At 33.8% G+C, this 21169-nt stretch overlaps 1 protein-coding gene across 1 annotated transcript in view; it reads right to left on the reverse strand.

Annotated features, from left to right (window-relative positions):
* The window catches only part of HDX (highly divergent homeobox), a 241535-nt gene that overhangs the window by 199661 nt on the left and 20705 nt on the right, over nucleotides 1-21169 (reverse strand). Inside the window, exons 2-3 of the mRNA XM_070290381.1 lie at nucleotides 11794-11940; nucleotides 5052-6170 (exon numbers count right to left, since the gene is read on the reverse strand). Of these exons, the coding sequence (XP_070146482.1) occupies nucleotides 5052-6170; nucleotides 11794-11940 (1266 nt within the window). The remainder of the gene's footprint in view (nucleotides 1-5051; nucleotides 6171-11793; nucleotides 11941-21169) is intronic.

Here is a 21169-nt window from a genome sequence, read left to right on the forward strand (position 1 = left end):
TTGTAAGTCATGTATCTGATAAGGATTAGTATACACAATATGAACTGAACACTTAAAACTCAAAGAACAAACGAACACTTAGAAAATTGCTAAATTCTCTGAATAGGCATTCTTCCAAATAAGATATTTGAATGAACAATAAGCACACGAAAAGAGAGTAAAAATTGTTAGCTGTTAGAAAAATGCAGATCAAGATTTCCATTACAGTGGCTATAATCAAAATCACTGATGTGACAAGTGTTTGCCAGGATGTGGAGAAACTGGAATCCTTTTACACTGATGGTTGGATTGTAAAGTGGTACAACCGCTTCAGGGAAAAAAAAATGGTGTTTCCTCAAAACTTTAAGCATAAATCACAATATGAACTAGAAATATACTCCAGGATATATAGCCAAGATATATGAAAAAAATATTGCCACACAGAAATTTGTATATAAATGTTCATAGCAGCACTATTCATAATAGACAATGTGGAAACAACCCAAATGTTCACCAATTATTGAATGGATAAACAATCAATGCTATATATACCCAATGGAATATCATGCTGCTGCTGCTGCTAAGTCACTTCAGTCGTGTCCGACTCTGTGCAACCCCATAAACGGCAGCCCACCAGGCTCCCCCGTCCCTGGGATTCTCCAGGCAAGAACCCTGGAGTGGGTTGCCATTTCCTTCTCCAATGCATGAAAGTGAAAAGTGAAAGTGAAGTCACTCAGTCGTGTCTGACTCTTAGCGACCCCATGGACTGCAGCCTACCAGGCTCCTCCATCCATGGGATTTTCCACGCAAGATTACTGGAGTGGGGTGCCATTGCCTTCTCCATGGAATATCACAGAGCAATGTAAAAGAATGAATTATTGATACATACTATAAAATGGACCTTGAAAACATTATGCTACCTGACAGAAACCAGTTACAAAAATCCATCATATTGCATTTTTCCATTTATAATAATGTTCAGAATAGGTACATCCATAGGGAGAGAAAGACTGATGATTGTCTAGTGCTGGGATGGGAGATTTGGTGTGCTAATGAGTATATAGTTTATTTTTGAAATAATTAAATGTTCTAAAATTAGATTGATACTGCTTGAACACATCTGTGAATATATTAAAAACTATTTAATTGTACACTTTCAATGTGTGACCACTGTACTATGTGAATTATATCTCAATAAAGTCATTTAAAATTATCCATGCTAACTACAAGGGCTTCCCTAGTGACTCAGTCGATAAAGAATCTGCCTGCAATGCAGAAGACATGAATTTGATTGCTGGGTCAGGAAGATCACCAGAAGAAGGAAATGGCAACCCACTGCATTGTTCTTGCTTGGAAAACCCCTGGACGGAGAAGCCTGGTGGGCTACAATCCATGAGGCTGCAAAAGAGTCAGACACAACTTAGCAACTGAATATGCTAACTACATCTATTCAACACAGATTACTATTACTTTTTAAAAGTTGAGTATTTCTTGAGAGTTATTTTAGCAAAGTCATTCAATCTTACTGGCACTCCCTTTCCTCAGGTCAAAATACATTTGTTTTGGTTTAGAAATGATGTTTAAAGTTTTTACAGCCATTAAATTTCCATGTTTATTTTTAAAATGCATTTAAACCTATAAACACTGAATAAATTTGTTGGATACTATCAAAGTACTTCTACTGTTAGGGACACATTGTACTTATTTAGTACCTTTTAAAGAAAGTTCAAAATTCTCTAACTCTATTAACTTCTAAGTTCCTATGATGTCCATGAGAGTTGAGAAGACAGTTAATTATTAAGTAACAATAATAATTGCAACAAACCTGAATTTATAACATTTGTCTTCCAATATCTTCACATAGGTTATCATCAATTATTAATCTGTTATCAACATAACACTCAACAAAAATAGAAGTACTGACATGAACATAATATGGAAAATGAATGGTAGCTTGGAGCCAAATATGGTTGCAATCTAGCCCCAAAGGAATGGGGTCAGCCTGAAATAGAACTGGGCTATAGTATCCTGGTATAGCTACCTCCTGACAGTTTCCGTATCATCACTTGAACACTTAATGTGGTATTCCACAGTGACTCTAAAGCAGAGCCAATTTCAACTTCCTAGCTTCCTCATGTATTCCTCAATTTGTATTCAGTCACCTGGAACTAGACTATACTCCAGGAATAGAACCTCAGCTTGAAGATACTTGGCACAACAGAGAAAAGAGATAGATATCACTGTCGTATAGTCCCAAAGTCAGAAACTTAGAAAATTGCTTTCTTGCTTATACTTTCATAGCTAGAAAGTTGACAAGATGGTCATAGGTTTTATCTTGGTAAGTCCTGATCTACTAATAATACAGGTAGGTAATAGAACATCATCAAAATCTTGGAGGATAACTACCATGGGCTGAATCTTTGTATCCCAGCTGAATTCACATGTTGAAATCTAACCCCCAAGGCACTGGCATTTGGAAGTGGGGCATTTGGGAGATGATTAGATCATGAGAATGGAGCCCTCAAGAATGGGACTAGTTTCCTTACAAAAGAGATCCCAGAGAGCTTCCTTGGCACTTCTAACATGTGAGAAGTCAGTGAAAAGATAGCCATCTATGAATTAGGAAGCAAACACTCACCAGACACTAAATCAGCCAGCACCTTGATCTGGGACTTCCCAGACTTCAGAACTATGAGAAATAAATGTTTGTTGGGTTTTAAATCACCCTGCCTATGATATTTTTGTACTAGGAATCCAAATGGATTGCCATTAATCTTCATGGACTACACTTCCCCAGGCTGCCTAGGTTCCCTAAGATCTCCATTAATTAAAATAAAGGTGGGACATAAAACTAATGTGTCAATTATACTTCAATTTTGCAAACACTGTCTACTATACTGTCTCAGGTCAAGTCGGAGGAGGTCTGTTATAATATAAATAGAAATATATGGGCTTTTAATACTTAGATTATGGTGAAGTTGAGAGCTGATCTCCAGTCTTCTTTTAGTTATTTATTTCTCAACCACCCTGTGATAACTGTGGGCTGTGCAATATTCTACTTGAAATGGAATGTAAAGAAGACCTGGACTAGCAGAAGTTCATTAACTTTCCAACCATGATGTAACAAGTATAAGAAAGTTTATTTGCCAGGAATGTACAAGGAGCCTTGCACAGATTATCATTTCATGTACAGCATTCCTGTGAAACAAGTATTATTAAATGCATTGTACAAATGAAGAAACTGTTACACAGAGAGTTTATGACACTTGTCTGAGGGCACACAAGTAGAAAGTAGCAGAGCCTAGATTTGAATCCAGGTCTGTCTGGTTCTAAATCCATGTCCTAATTAATGTCAGATTGTTTTTCTTTAAAGAGACCACTTTTCAAAAAAAAAATGTAGCTAAGTTTTATTCCATTTAAAAGTTTCTTTCATATAAAATAAACTTAATTCATTTAAACTTTCAGTCAGGAAAGAAGATAAAGACTATAAAAATGTAAAACCATAGGAGCAATCAGTTTAAGAAAAACTAAAAATTAAACTCTGCACTCTCAAGCCTCCAAATATTCTATATTGTTAGGCTGTATGGTAAAGTAGACAAAAGAAACCCCACATGATGCATTTCTGAGTTGGAATCTTGGTTCTGTCATGTATTGGCTGTATGATTCTAGACATGATATTAAAATATGGATAAAATGCTTATATGAGCAGACTGCCATGAAGATTAAGTGAGATGAAGTATATAAATTTACTGATGGTGCCTAGTACATGTAAAGTCCTCAACAAATTATAAATGTCATTGTTATGATTGTTAGGAGTAACACTGAGGAGATAAAGAAGTACAAAAGAGTTAGGTGAATGAAAGGGGGTGTTGTGGAGGATCCTACAGGTATGGTTCAATGTTACTTTAATCATGCCTTAGGAAAGAACAAACACAGAAAAATGAAAAGATCCTTAATAAGAAGTGTCTACTAATGATGATGGAACACTCTTCTGTTAGAGGTAGGTGCCAGAGGGATACTTCCTATGCTCTTTTACTGATTTTCATTTTGTAGCAAGGAGCTATAAGATAAGAGAGTCAAGAGAAGTTGGTTCCTTATATTGGTTGAGAATAGCCTGGATGCATTTTAAATACAGATACAAAATACTGTGTTTGAAAACTAAAGGGTCTAACTAGTAGCAAGAAAAAAAAGCAAACATTTCTGTCCTGCTATTCAAATTTTCTGAAGCAGATTTTTCAGAGAGATGATCTATGGCCTTAAGAGATATTGAGGTAGGTTTATACCTCACTGTTGAGATTATTTGTAGCATATATAAACAACTGAATATGTGAAACAGTAAAGAAATAACACCTTTTTTTGCACAGGTCTAAAATTGTTTTAATTCTCACTCTAAACTTATCTCTTCCTTATAAAACAACACAGTATTGTAAAGTAATTATCCTCCAATTAAAAATAAATAAATTTAAAACAATAAAAAATAAATGTTTAAAAAAAGACAGTTTGGTTAATGCTGCACTTAATATTTTAATAAAGCATTTACTCAAAAAGAAAAAAAAAACCTTTAAAAAAAAGTTGGCTGAATTATCAGAGGCTCTGACTTCTCAACCATTGTCACCTAGCACAATGATTGACTTGCCTGGCTATGTACCCAGGGAAGGCACCACTCATCTAGTGACATCTTCCCAAACTGCAAGTAAAAACCATAACAAGAATGATCTATGTTCAAGAGGATGCATCTAGCCAATCTAGTCCTATTTTAGTGATGAGTAATGCCATGCTTCCCAAAGGCTGTTATTGCCTGGACCAAATCATTTTAAATGTCAAAAGAAGGTTGCTACGTTATAACAATTACTAACTTCCATGAAAAAAAGGACTCACCATTTTTAAACATGACAAAGAAAGCATAAAATTCTTTAAAGAGTTGACTCCAAACTGCCATTTAGAAGAAAAAAAATTCAAATTACTTCAAAATATGAGTTAATTGACCCAGGTCTCAAGTCTAATTGATTACCAACACAATTTTTTACCAACAAATTTTTATAAAACCTCTATAAAACAAACTTACACATTACCTGGTAATTGTTTTGGTTTTGTGATAACCTCAATTGGTTTGATGATGCGAAATGTGAAGAAAAATTACTTCGTGATGGATTTGTATTACTGTACATTGCAGTAGATGCTGTATGTAATGAGGTCCGTGGTGTCAAATGGTTTTCTCTGTTTTGATACAGTACATTGTCTGACAAGTCTCTAATATTCACCATTTGTGAATTTGGCATATTTCTTCCTTGTCCAGGCAAAGTTGCACTTTGGTTCTCAGCTCGAAGGGAACTGCCACTTTCATAAAATCTTGAGTAGCTTGGTATCTGTGCTCCCATCAATGCCAATTCTTCCTCTCTGGCATACTCTTCATCAGCATCTCCAGTCTCCATTGCAATGGACAAACAAGTTCCTTCTGTTAAATTAGGAAGCTTCTGTGGGGCATTTCCTCCCAGAATTCTCTGTGGGTAATCACTAACTGCCAGTGAAAATACTTCACGGATTTCCAAATTTTGTGTTCTGCAGTAAGGGTCTCTAACAGATGGTTTTTGCCCACATAAGTTATGTGATGATAGACCTGTGTGTTCAGGCTTATATGATCTTTGAATTCCAACTGGTTCAATTTTGCAAGGTCGGTGGCACACAGATGGCTTTTGAGGTACCGTCATCTCAGAGGCTGGCATTGAAGAGCTTCCATAGTTTTTCTTTGTGTGATTGTATACAGAATTCCCAGCATTTAGCACACTTGTCTGTCTTGACAAAATAATAGTTTTTTCACCTAAGACTAAAGAGGCATTTTTACAGTGTGCTACTTGTCTTTGAACAGGAATGTGCAACTGAAACTCAGTATCGTTTTTACTGGCTGTTTTCTGAACAGGGATTTTATGTGCTTCTGTAATTTGTGTATTTGAATGCTTGGTTGTCTCTTGTCTACTTGATGAACTGGCTGGACTGTATATACCAGTTATGATGACATCATTATTGGGTGATGTCCAAGAAGACTGTTGACTTGAGGGTGAAGCAATATTAACCACATTTCTGACTGTAATGTCTGGAGCTGCCAAAGAAGTACCAGAAACAGTTCCTGTTGTTGTTGCTCCTGATTCAGAATTCTTACTACTCATTTTTCTTCTCTTATTGCCAACCCACGTCTGGAAGGATAAAAAATATATATATTATGGAAAAGTTCTTAATTAAAAAAAAAAACAAGGAAATCAATTTCTATGTGATAGATTATATTCTAATTTGTCATAAAATCAAGGCCTATACAAATTTAAAAGAAAAAAATACCGTAAAGAAAAAGAAAAATATAAAGTCAGAGACCATCAGGAACCAGCACATAATAAATATCTAGAAACTTTGATGTGAATTATTTGTGAAAGTTTTTCTGTTGTGTCCAACTCTTTGCAATCCCATGGACTATACAGTCCATGGAATTCTTCAGGCCAGAATACTGGAGTGGGTAACCTTTCCCTTCTCCAGGGGATTTTCCCAACCTAGGGATTGAGCCCAAGTGTCCTGCATTGCAAGTGGTTTCTTCACCAGCTGAGCCACAAGGGAAGCCCAAGAATACTGGAGTGGGCAGTCTATCCCTTCTTCAGTGGATCTTCCCAACCCAGGAATCAAACCAGGGTTTCCTGTACTACAGGCAGAGTCTTTACCAACTGAGCTTTCAGGGAAGCCCCTGAAACTGTGATAGAATAGTATTTTTGTTCTTCTCCTCAAAATCCAGCCAATTAATCTGTAGCAAGAACTTCTGTTCTATGAATATATCATAACTTGTTTAATTTAATATTGCTAGGAATTTAGATTACTTTTAGAAATATTCACTATTATAAAACATATTGAAATACAACATTGTACATGCATCATTGTTCTATTGGTCCATTAGAATGCCATCTTAGAAGGAAAATTGCTTGACTTTTTGACATTTTCAAATTACCCTCCAATGTATGAAAGTACTGATTTCCCCACACCTCAACAACACTTTGCATTATCTTTTGTAGTATCTATTAGCCCAGGAGTTAAGAAAAGGTATATAATTGCTATTTAGATGTTAGTTTCTATGGTTACTTTCATTGAATTGTTTACACGTTACCTATACCCCCCCCAAAAAAAAACCTAATTTTTGTATTGGGGTGTTTGTCATTTTTAATTGATTTATAAGAGCAATTTTCTACTAGAGTTGGCAGCACTTTGTCACGGCAAAATCTTTTCCAGTTTGTCATTAATTTATGGTAGCTATTTTCTTCTTTATGCTTTTATCTACTTACTGAATTTTATACACTGAATATATATTACTTTTGTTTTCTTTTAGCTTTTCTTTTTTCTTTTTTTTTTTTGACCACCTTATTTATTTTCAAATTGAAGGATAATTGATTTACACAATTTTGTTGTTTTCTGTCAAACATCAACAAGAATCAGCCATGGGTATAAACAAAATATCAATAAAAATAATATCAGTGGTTGACATTTAAGATTTGATTATAAAATATGTACTTTTATATAAGTATTATAACAATCAATATTATTACAGTGAATCATTATTCCTCTTAAAATGTGCAATAAATATTATGCTCCATAAAACAATCAGCAAAATTTATAGTTTTAAATGCATATAATCTTATAAACTACTAAAAGACATTTATCTATTTAAGAACTTCAAAAAAATAAATAAGTGAAAACATTAAATGACCTAGTCTTGCATAAACATAGTGCTAGGTGTATTTGGTTAATTTAATGGGATGTACTTTTGAAGTCTGCACAAATCATCCAATTTTCAATGTATATTTATATTGCATACAACATCAGATGTTGTAAAAATATAAATAAAAGCTAACACTGAATTCCATTATGTGTTTATACATATAAGCTACTTTGCTAGGCATAATTATTCTAATTTTATAAATGAAGAAACTGAGATTCAAAAATATTAAGTAGCTTGTAGAAAGATCTCTTGACCACTTACCGGCAGAGCAAGAAATCAAAATCAATTTAATTTTTACCTCAATGAACATTATCTTTTCACTATGGTGAGAAATTCCTGAAATGGAGTTGGCCATTTCCGTGGGTCATTTTAATTTTATAATTAGTGCTTATCTAATAAAATGTTCCAGAAACAGAGGTGCTCATTCCATTTTGTTTCACATGAGGCTGTGGGAATTTAAAACTCACTCTTATGTAGTTTACTAAAGAGTAGAAGTGAGGATTACAAGCAGAGAGACAAATGAATATAAATGTCACAAGAGAAAGAGGTAGGGGAAAAAATACAAGATTTTAAAATATATACTCAAGAGTAATATTTAAAAAGAAATGTTTGTGAATAAGAATAATTTCAATTTATGGTTCAAAAAGGTGAATATTACAAATACTCTAAGTCACTGTGTTATGACTTTTCAAGTAAGAAGAATATGCACAGGAAGCATGATGCTTTGTAATTTTAAAATTTAACAAGTTTCAATTGGAAAGCACAGTGAATTGATAAAATTTGAACTCAAGATCTACTACATCTGGAGGGCAGCTCTGGGCAAGATTTCTAAGAAAACAAACAACCTGTCATTTTCCCATCATAGTATCTATCTTAACACAAGAATTTTAACAGTGATATTACATTGGAAATTTATGGCTTACTTTAATAGTTTTATAGTTCACATATGTAATTAAATAGTTTACTAGGTATTTATATAATATACCCATGAAAAGCAAAATGCAATAGAGTATCAAATGAATATGAAACTCAGGTATCTAACAATCTCACTTGTTCAGAATGCAGCCAATATAGATGTCACAAGATCCATGTACTTTACTGAAAGGAAAATCCTTGATCTTAAAACACTTAATCTTATTTTACACATAATTTTTACCAAACCTGGTATCCTAATCTATAGTAAATTAGAAATAACAAAACAAGAGGGGCTGTAATTGTGATTGCTGTTGGAAACACCTTGATAGCACTAAGACTAACAATTTTTATTAAATATTACTCGCTAAAAAAAAAGAACGGAAAATCATAAGAGAACGATGTGAGGAATCGTTAAATGTTTGGGGTTCTTTAGTAAAGGAGAAAATCATCTTGTATACCTTACCATGTTATAAGAGTTATTATTTTATAGCACAGTATAGTAATTGATTTCCACAGTAAAACTCTGAGTCAAAAAGTAAAGATTCAGTTATTTTCAACAGTCTCTATTCGAATAAAGTAGGAAAGCATATAGTTAAGAAATACTTTATATTAAAATGTTAAAAGTAAAGAGATTTCATTACCTAAGAGTTCCCAATAACTGAATTAAATTTTACTAAAAATCATTCAGCTACAGGATCCAAAATTGACCAAGGCATATAGAGTATAAATGATTCTCATTCCAAAAGTTTCATTGGTCAGAGGGAAACAAATGGTCAATCAAAATTGATATGATGAGCATTTGGGGTTTGGAACTAATAAAGTGACATTACATAGAAAAAAAGAAAGATAATGAACTTGGATAACCTATCCTTGGTGTCCATAAAATTATTTTTCAATCAACTTTTTAGAAATTCAATGTCTCCAAACTTTTCCTTTTTCTATACTCCCTTCTTTGTTATCCTCTTCTTTTACCCCACAATATATATCTATATATAGATGTATAGATATGCTGTGCTTAGTCACTCAGTCATGTCTGACTCTTTGCAACCCCCATAAACCCCCACCAGCCCACCAGGCTCCTCTGTCCATGGGATTCTCCAGGCAAGAATACTGGAGTGTATTTGCCATCCCCTCCTCCAGGGGATCTTCCCAACCCAGGGATCAAACCTAGGTCTCCCGCACTGCAGGCAGATTCTTTACCATCTGAGCTACCAGGGAAGCCCAAGAATACTGGAGTGGGTAGCCTATCCCTTCTTCAGGAAATCTTCCCAACCCAGGGATTGAACTGGGGTTTCCCGCATTGCAGGTGAATTATTTACCAGCTGAGCTACCAGGAAAGCATATATATATATATATATATATATATATATATATATATATATATATATATATATATATATATAGCCTAGGTGTTTTAACGTTTTAAGTACTTTACACATTGTGATCATGTTCTTAGCACAGTGAGATTTCAGTTCTTTTGAGAAAAAGCACAATAAGTACTATATTAAAATAGTAAGGGAAGATCTCTTTCAAGTAGAATATGTAGACCTAGCAAAATATCAGAGGCATGGGAGGTTGTGGAATAGTGAGTCTATAAACAACGCACTTCTCCTCTGGCTAAAAAGCCACCAAAATTGTGCTGAAATTTAGATTAGAAAGAGGGAATTTCTGTAGAATTTACACTCTCCTAGTACAGAGAGAATGAATCCATTTTACACTATTCCATATAACTTACATATTTTACTTGCAAACTTGCATTCTAGAAAGTTCCTGTCTTTCATTTCCATTATTATAGATTTCACACAGTTTGGAGCAGAAATATAAGCATTTGTATTTCAACACTCTCAATATTCAAGTACAGTCAAATAAGTCATTAGTGGGAAGATTGCAATAGAAAATTGGAAATATGAAAGGTCACAGTCCACAAAGTAGCTGCCTAAGAAGACTTTTCACTGTAAAATAATGGTAAAAAAAGAGATAAGAAAACAAAGAAGTTGCTGTGAAAAACAACAACAACAACGAGTTTTTACTTATAAAATAGAAATCTCAACTTGAAATATTACACATTTAAAAATTTTCCTAAGGCCACTAGTTTTTTTTCCTCAAGTTTACCAAAAGGACTGCAAACAAGTAATTTAGAGCTATCAATAAGAGACATTTGTAGTTCTTTCACAAATCTGAGCATGATCTCAGCACAGATATCCTGGATATCCTCCCCCCTCCACTAGAATTGGTGACATAATCCCCTATATGAAAGTAAATGTATCCTTCAGTCAACAAAATATTTTTTCCAAAGAATTCTTATCAAGATATTTTATCTTTGGGGGTCTTTGAATGTTCCTTCAACAGAAAAATAAACAAAGTCCTCTCTGTTACCAAATTAGCCTAATGAATGACAAAACTGGGGAAGTTGCTAATCTTTGAATCCCTAAATTTTCAAACCAGGAGGATTTATAGCATTTTCAGACAATCATAAAAGGATCTATATTCCCACTATGAAATCTGTGACTAGTCCTGTTACATTTATCTCTTGCCTCCTCTTTGTCACCTTCTCACTGCCTTTCCCAAATGTGTAGCAGCTCTGATTTTTAATAGCTGAATAATTATGATTGTAAAAAAAGGAATCTTTTTTCCCTTAGGGATTTTTTGTCCCTTACCTTGTAACCCATTAAAATGCATACATTTAATTAGAAGGAAATGTGACATTTACAAAAAGCTAGATTTTCCTAAAAAAACATAAATACTAAAGTCATAAGTGCCCAGTGAAAAAATTCAAACACATCAAGAAAATATGTGAAGTCCCTCCTGGGTAGATGCATGTTTTACTGATATCAATTTGAAGGTTATATCTATATTATTCAGGTATAAACAAAGCATGAGATCAACAACTAATCCTAAAGATACCTATTAGTTCAAAGGACTGGGATTTTTTAAAGATATATTTAAAATGAAAATTTTTAGTGCTTTCAAGCTATTTGTAGGAAAAAACATACTAAATAATTGTCTTTATTAAAAATAGTAATTTTATACAAGGGAAATTAAGCTGTTTATAAAGTTAGTGACTTAATATCCTGATAGTTTTTCTCATATTAAGCAATTATTTCTTGCAATAAAATGTATTAAATTCAAGAGTTTAAGACCTGAATACTTACCCTGACTACACTGAAGTCCAGCTTAGTCTCCTGTGCACACTGTAATATGAGCTGAAAGCAATTTTTACTTTGATTTGTCATTCCATTTTCATAATAACGTTGTAAAATCCTTTGTTGCTCTACAGTAAATACAGAACGTAGATTCATCTAAAAATAAAAGAAGATACTCTGAAAATTGGAATAAAAATGGATATGTGTAGAATTTGCATGCTTTTGTTTTTATAATAACTTCAGTGCTTTCAAGCTGTGAGATTTTTTTTAAAGTGAAATATTTTCAGTAATGGGCAATAATTTGTGTGCCAAAGGGAGACAGGTTCTTACTGAAAATTATGCATAATGTGAACACTTATTGAACTTGTTCAGAAAAAAAAATATCAACTTTAAAGACAAAAAATGAGAAAGCCCTTATCTGGATAGTGTCAGTGCATAAGGAAAAAAAGTTCTTTCACCAAAATAAATATTTATGGCTAGTAAAGCCAGAGATTGGTAGCCATACATGGTCAATTATCAACAGGGAAACTCACTGTTCTTTGTCAAGTAAAGCATCTGGCATATGTCTTACAGATAGGAGCTGTGCTCTGGAACAAAAAGGCGCTATTATGATTTTTTTTTTCTTTTTCTGGGATAAAGAGGTTTATTTTATGCAAAAGTCAAAATTTCTCTTTAAAGCTTAAAAATAACCAGGAAGGTTTAGTGACTCTGAAAATGTGTTTGCTTTAGGCAATACTAAACAAAATAATTATTTTTAACAGCTTCAGTATGTAAATCTAAAGTAAAAATCATGTACATTTTCCTAAAAATAAATCATGTACTTGTAACTGACATCATAATTAGGAAGATAATTTTTTTAAAAACACAGTACTCTTTCTGTTAATAGGCAAGATGTTTAATATTAAGGGAACAACTCTGTGAATCTCACAAATAAGAGGCAAGCCAAGCTCTTCATAAAGGAGATTAATTCCAGTAGTACATTTTATAAAGAAGAACACATAATTAGATAAAGGCAATTTCAGGTTTCTTTTAAAAGTTGTCACATCAAAACTATTATTCCTAAAAGCTGACAGAAAGAAAACCTTTCCAAGGAATGAATCCTTTTAAAATTAGGGAAACAGCAGCAACAAAAACAAACCAAACAGAAATCATTCCAATATACTGGGTATGCAAACAACTAAGTACACTGACATGGAAAATAACTTCCCTTTTAAAAATATGTTGAACAATAAAGAAGTTTCATAAAGAAATTAAAGATAGTCAAATAGATATCCAGTGCAATCTGTACGTATGGCTTTTTTTCTTGACCATACAAATGTCTTCCTATATAATGTTAAAAGATTCAATGAGAGAAATTCACATGTAGAAGAGGGTAGGAACTTTCAGAAACAAATTACAGAGACTGCCAATGTGGAAATGTAAACATTTTATCTGAAAACTGACCAAATTTTCAAGAATGTTTGGGCCAGAGTGTAGGGACAATATTCATCAAAGCAATATTACTATCATGTATGCTAGTTTTCAGAGCAATTTTGGGTTCTTTTTCCTAAATGGCTCAGCTACAGTCAGGAGATGAAGTTCAAATACCTGAAGTACCTCATCTGGTGTGGATTAAGAAGTAAGGTACTTTGGAATAAGATTTGAGGAAAATATATAACAAAGTTATATATATTATAGTTCAACTATAAGTTACAATTGATTTTTTAATTACATAAATTAAGACTTTTAGTTGGAGTTTTAATATCAAACTCTCAAAAATTAATAGAATGAATAGACAAAAAAGTAGAAAGATATAGTAGACCGGAAAAGCACTGTGAAACGATTCAACATAGTTAAGGTTTATATAATTTTCAAACAACAGCAGGATACAAATTATATTCAAGTTCCCATAGAGTATAAGCCAGCAGACACTGGACCATATCCAGGGACATAAAACAAGGTGCAAAAATTGCATGGTATAAAGGTATTGAAATCATAGAGTCTGTTCTCTTATCACTGTGAAATTATGTTAGAAATCAATATCAAAAGATATTAGGAAATGCCCTCATATTTTCAAGTGCAATGTGACATTTACCAAGAGAGATCTTTGACTTAGCCATTAAAAGCCTCAATAAAGTTAAAAGTCTGAAAAACACAGAGGGTGATTGCAGAGAAGAAAGCATTTAAATGAGAAATTAATATCAAAATGAGAAATTAATATCAAAGATACTTTAAAAATCCCATGAATTTGGAAATTAAATGTCTGCTTTTAAATGCTGGGTGTATCTAAGAAATCATAACAAAGAAAATAAGAAAATATCCATAACAGTACAAAAATGGAAATTAAAATATTTTTTAATTTATTTTTTAAATTAATTAATTTATTTTAATTCAAGGCTAATTACTAAACCACTACAATATTGTAGTGGTTTTCGCCATACATTGACATGAATCAGCCATAGGTGTACATGTGTTCCCCATTCTGAAACCCCCTCCCATCTCCCTCCCCATCCCACTCTTCAGGGTCATCCCAGTGCACCAGCCTTGACCACCCTGTCTCATGCATTGAACCTTGACTGGCGATCTATTTCACAGATGATTATATACATGTTTCAGTGCTCTTCTCCCAAATCATCTCACCCTTGCCTTCTCCCACAGAGTACAAAAATCTGTTCTTTACATCTGTGTCTCTTTTGCTGTCTCGTACCATCATTACCATCTTTCTAAATTCCATATATATGCGTTAATATGTATTGGTGTTTTTCTTTCTGACTTACTTAATCTCAAAAATATACAAGCAGCTCCTGCAGCTCAATTCCAGAAAGAAAACATTTATCAAATTTTTTCCATACAGCTGAAACTGTTCAGTGCAACTAAATGCAATGAAGAATCTTGAATAAAGTATGAAAACAAATAATGGATACTAGCATAAAATTTTGTGGTATTTGAACAAAATCTCTAGTTAATAATACTATTTAACATGTAAATTTTGTGTTTTTTTACAACATAGTATTTATTTATATTCTCAGCTTTGTATTAGATGTTTCAAACATCATTCAAATATTTTTTAAATTACTAAAATAATAAGCTTTCTAGATTTTAGCAACAATACTAGATGCCAGAGTAAATGGAACTATATAAAAGTTTTGAGTGAATGTAAATTAGAAATCTAGTGTTCTATTCATATTTTAGTCAACAAATGAAACCAAAATGTTATACATTTTCTATCTGTTTTTGTACACACACATAGTGTGTATAATATTATATATTTTAGAAATGTTATTAATTTTTTTCTCAAAAAGTTCGTTCTTTACCTGCTCAACTAAATATACCCTATAATCAAGATAAATTATTATCTCCAGCTGCCCTCATTATCTTGTCATATGAAGAGGCAAGTTATTGAATGCATGAAGTTCTTAATCATCTGTACAAACATCAGGAAAAGAGTTGAAAATTTTTCATTCTTAAAGTTGGGTTGTTATTTATATGGGAGATAAAATGACAACCCATTGGATTCATGAAAATTGAGACCCACTGGGTTGAGTGAGGGAAGGTTACTGAATTAAGGGATTAAATGTCAAAATAATAAGTCATTTAGCTTTACCTCATGAGTCTAATAAACACTCTTTGCATTGTAGCAACCACTGAACATATGCCATCCCACAAGTAATAAGACAACCTGTGCCTTACTTTTTAGCTTCACTGGAGACTATTTGGTAAATCACTTAATTTCTATGAGCATCCATCTCCTACTCAGTAAAATTCTGGATTAAATGACTTATTTTATTTACCAATCTCGACTGTTACAAATAATTTAAGATACATCAGCTCGTTTTTCTTAGTTTGTGTGTGTGTGTGTGTGTATGTGTGTGTGTGTGTGTGAGACCTGCAGCTTCTAGGATCTTAGTTTCCTGACCAGGGATTGAACCCAAACACCCTGCAGTAGAAGTGTGAAGTCTTAACCACTGGACTGTGAGGGAATTCCTATGTTTCTTAAATTCTAAAGCTTGTTGCAGTTGTAACATACTTATATATTTTTAGGATAATGAGACCTTTCAGTTTATCTATCATATTCATATGAAATTTCTTAGGTTGCTTTCTTCTTTAGAATTTGACTTTTTAATGAAGACCCTGAGCCACTGGGAAATGATTAAAATATGTTCAGTATGTTCTGTGCAACCAAGCAGAGCAATGAGTGAAATATTTTAGATATACTGCTTTGAAGTACTTGTAAAATACAACTTTGAGGAATGACTGTCTCCTTAGGAATTCCAGATAGCTAAGACTGCATTTTCACATTGGAATATTTCAGATAAATTCCTATGAAACATTGTTTTTATATATCAGATATCACACTTAAGACCAGTGTTAATAATGTCCTAAAATTGTATTAAGTGGGCATCCCTGGTGGCTCAGACTGTAAAGAATCTGCCTGCAATGCAGGAGGCCCCAGTTCAATCCCAGAGTTAGGAAGGTACCCTGGAGAATGGAATGGCTACCCACTAAAATATTCTTGTCTGGAGAATTTCGTGAACAGAGGAGACTGGCAGGCTCCAGTCCAGGGTGTCACACAGAGTTGGACACAACTGAGTGAATAACACACACTTGTAATGTATTAAGGGGCTAAACCATTGGACAAATACAAAAAAAAAAAATCTTAAGTACTCATTCTTAAAAAACCTGATTTTGAAAATGCAGTGAATCCATAAAATCATCAACAACTCAAAGAGAAGACATTATTTCCAACAACAAAACTTTGATTTTTTTCTTTATTTATTTACAAATGATTGAGCTTTAGGTTAATATAATAACTTGAATATCTTTATCTTGGCCAATAGAGTTATATTAGCATTGTCTTTTTAATCCATTATTATCATTCACTTTGAAATTTCTTGTTCAGTCACAAAGTTGTGTCTGACTCGTTAAGACCCCATGGACTGTAGCACACTAAGCTCCTGTGTCCAATAATATTTCCTGGACTTTGTTCAAATTTATATCTATTGAGTTGGTGATGCTATCTGTCTCATCCTCTGCTGCTCCTTTCTACTCTTGATCTCAATCTTTCCCAACATCAGAGTCTTTTCCAGTGAGTCAGCTCTATACATCAGGTGGCCAAAGAATTGGAACTTCAGCTTCAGCAACAGTCCTTCCAATGAATATTCAGGGTTGATTTCCTTTAAGATTGACTGGTTTGATTTCCTGCCATCAAAGGGACTCAGGAGTTTTCTTCTAGCAGCTCAATTCCAAAGCATACATTTTTCAACACTCAGCCTTCTTTATGGTCCAACAACCACATTAATACATGACTACTAGAAAAATGATAGCATTGATTATACAGACCTTTGTCAGCAAAGTGATGTTTCTACTTATTAATATGCTGTCTCGGTTTGTCATAGCTTTCCTTACAATTATATTTTAATTTCTTGGCTGCAGTCACAGTCTTCAGTGATTTTGGAGCCCAAGAAAATAAAATCCATCATTTCCTCCTTTTATTTGTCATGATGGGACTAGATGCCATGGTCTTAAGTTTTTTAATGTAGAGTTTCAGGCCAGCTCTTTCACTCTACTTTTTCATTCTCATCAACATGCTCTTTACTCCCTCTTCACTTTCTGTCAATGGACTGGTATCGTCTGCATATCTGTGATTTTTTTTTTATATTTCTCCCAGCAATCTTGATTCCAGCTAGTGATTCAGCATTTTGCATATAAGTTAAATAAGCGGGGTGACAACATATAGCCTTGTCATACTCCTTTTGCAATTTTGAACCAGGCAGGTCCACATCTGGTTCTAACTGTCCGTTTTTGTCCTGAATACAGGCTTCAAACAATTTTCAAGAAAAAGAAATGCAAAAAGGAAAACTGGTCGTTTGAAGAGGCCTTACAAAAAAAAAAAAAGAAAAAAGAAAAGAAGCAAAAGCCAAAGGAGAAAAGGAAAGATATATCCATCTGAATGCAGAGCTCCAAAGAATAGCAAGGAGAGATAAGAAAGCATTCCTAAGTGATCAATGCAAATAAATAGAGGGAAAAATAGAAAGGGAAAGACTAGAGGACCCTACAAGAAACTTAGAGATACCAAGGGAACGTATCATGCAAAGATGGGCACAATGAAGAACAAATGGTATGGATGTAACAGAAGCAGAAGATGTTAAGAGAGGTGGCAAGAATACACAGAAGAACTATACAAAAAAGATCTTAATGACCCAGATAACCATGATGGTGTGATCACTCACCAAGAGCCAGACATCCTGGAGTGTGAATTCAAGTGGGCCTTAGGAAGCATCACTAAGAACAAAGCTAGTGGAGGCTATGGAATTCCAGTTGAGATATTTCAAATCCTAAAAGATGATGCTGTTATAGTGTTGCACCAAATATGCCAGCAAATGTGAAAAACAGCAGTGGCCACAGGACTGGAAAAGGTCAGTTTTCATTCCATTCCCAAAGAAAGGCAATGACAAAGAATGCTCAAACTACTGTACAGTTGCACTTATCTCACATGCTGGCAAAATAATACTCAAAATTCTCCCAGCTAGGCTTCAACAGTAGGTGAACTGTGAAATTCCAGATGTTCAAGCTGGATTTAGAAAAGGCAGAGGAATCAAAGATCAAATAGCCAACATCCATTCGATCATAGAAAAAGCAAGAGAATTCCAGGGGGGAAAAAATCTATTTCAGCTTCACTGATTATGCTAAAGCCTTTGTGTAGATCACAACGAACTGGAAAATTTTTAAAGAGATATTAATATCAGACCACCTTACCTGCCTCTTGAGAAATCTGTATGCAGGTCAAGAAGCAACAGTTAGAACCAGACATGGAAGAGCAGACTGATGTCAAATTGGGAAAGGAGTATGTCAAGGTTGTATATTGTCAATCTGCTTATTTAACTTATATGCATAGTACATCATGCAAAATCCCAGGCTGGATGAAGCACAAACTGGAATCAAGATTGCTGGGAGATATATCAATAACCTCAGACACACAGATGACACCACTCTTATGGCAGAAAGTGAATAGAAATTAAAGAGCCTCTTGATGAAAGTGAAAGAGGAGAGTGAAAAAGCTGGCTTAAAACTTAACATTCAAAAAACGAAGATCATGGCATCCAGTCCCATCACTTGTTGGAAAATAGATAGGGAAACAATGGAAACAGTGAGGGAGTTTATTTTCTTGGGCTCCAAATCACTGCAGATGGTGATTGCAGTAATGGAATTAAAAGACGCTTGCTCTTTGGAAGAAAAGCTATGACCAACCTAGACAGCATATTACAAAGCAGAAGTATTACTTTGCCAACAATGGTCTGTCTAGTCAAAGCTATGACTTTTCCAGTAGTCATGTATGGATGTGAGAGTTGGACCACAAAGAAAGCATACTGCTAAAGAATTGATGCTTTTAAACTGTGGTGTTGGAGAAGACTCTCGAGAGTCCCTTGGACTGCAAGGAGATCCAACCAGTCAATCCTAAAGGAAATGAGTCCTGAATATTCATTGGAAGGACTGATGCTGAAGCCACCTTATGCAAAGAAGTGACTCATTGGAAAAGACCCTGATGCTGGGAAAGACTAAAGGCAGGAGGAGAGGGGGACGACAGAAGAGGAGATTGCTGGATGGCATCACCGACTCAATGGACATGAATTTGAGCAAGCTCCAGGAGTTGGTGATGGGCAGGGAAGCCCAGCATGCTGCAGTCCATGGGGAGCAAAGTCAGACATGACTGAGTGACTGAACTGAACTGAACTGAAGACTTTCAACAACAATGAACAGTTTTGTCATTCTAAAATATCCCTTATGCTCCTTCTTTGTAATCAGTCTCTCCAGCCACCCAGTCCCTGACAATCACTATACTGTTCCTATTATTTTCACTTTTATGAATGCCATATAGACAGAATAATACAGTATGTATTTTTTCTGAGACTAGCTTCTTTCACTTTGCATAATGTATTTGAGATTCATCTATCTTGTCTTTATCAACAGTTTTATCCTTTTCTTGCAGAGGAGCGTTCCATGGTAAGAATACCACAGTTTATCCATTCATTCATTGGAGGACATGTGGCTATTATGAATAAAACTATTAAAAACATTTGTGTTCAGGTTTCTGTCTCCAAATATGTTTCCTTTTCTCTTGAGTAAATACCTAGGATTATGATTTCTGGTCAGTCAGTAAATGTATGCTTAATTTTATAGAAAACTGCTGAACCATTTTCAAAAGTCACTGTATAAACTTGCTTTTGCACCAACATTCTATGGAAGTTTCAATTCTTTCAATTCCTTACTATATTTATTATTATCAGATTTTTTTTAAAAATAACCATTTTAATAGTTGTGTAATTGTATGTTATTATTGTAGCTTTAATTTGTATTTCCTTAGTAACTAATGATATTGAACATCTTTTAATATGCTTATTTGTCATTCACACCTTCTCTGTATAACTCTCCAAATATTTTGCAAATTTCTAAATTGGATTGGTTGTTTCTTCTTGTTGAACTTGCAGGGTTCATTACATAGTCTGCCTATAAGTCCTTTATGAGAAATACTACTTGCAAATAATTTTTTTCCTCATTTGTAGCTTGTCTTATTTTAGTAACAGTGTATTTTACAGAGCAGTTTTTAATTTTGATGTAGTCCAATTTATCACTACTCTTTCATTTTATGGACTATGCTTTTAGTGTCTTATCTAGAAATTTCTATCTAAAACAAGGCCACATAAATTTTTCCTAGGTTTTCTTTTAGTCACTTTATATTTTTGCCATTCACATTTAGGTTTTGGATCTATTTGGAGTTGATTTTTGTATAAGACATGCAGGTCTTATACAGTACAGGTCAAAGTTTTATTTATTTATTCATTTATTTATTGCATTTTGATATACAATTGTTTCAGTATCACTAATTGAAAGAAAATTTATTGAACTGCTTTTTCATCTGTGTTAAAAGTCATTTAACCACATAAGTATGCTTCTCTTTCTGGTCACTTTTTACTGTTCCATTGATCAAAGTGTTAATTTCTTAATCAAAACCACATTGTCTTAACTACTATAGATTTACAGAAGTCTTGAATCAGAAAGTGTAAGTCTTCCAACACTGTACTTTAAAAATCAATTTAGCTATTAACATCCTTTTCATCCTGATATGAAATTTGGAATCAGATTCTTGGTACCTGCAAAATTTCTGGTGGGATTGGGTTGAATCTATAAATCAGTGTAGGGACAACTAGTATGTCTCCTAAATCATGAATATGATATATTTCTCTATAATTATTTAGATCTTTGATTTCTTTCCTCAGAGTTTTATAGTTTTCAGTATACAGATTCAGTACATAGTCTGCAAAATTCACATCTATGCATTTCTTGTGTTGGGGGGGACTTAAGGAGACTATTGTAAATGGTATTTTTAAAATCATGGGTACTATAGTTA

The sequence above is a fragment of the Ovis canadensis genome, chromosome X (assembly GCF_042477335.2).
Source record: "Ovis canadensis isolate MfBH-ARS-UI-01 breed Bighorn chromosome X, ARS-UI_OviCan_v2, whole genome shotgun sequence".
Classification (NCBI taxonomy): Eukaryota; Metazoa; Chordata; class Mammalia; order Artiodactyla; family Bovidae; genus Ovis; species Ovis canadensis.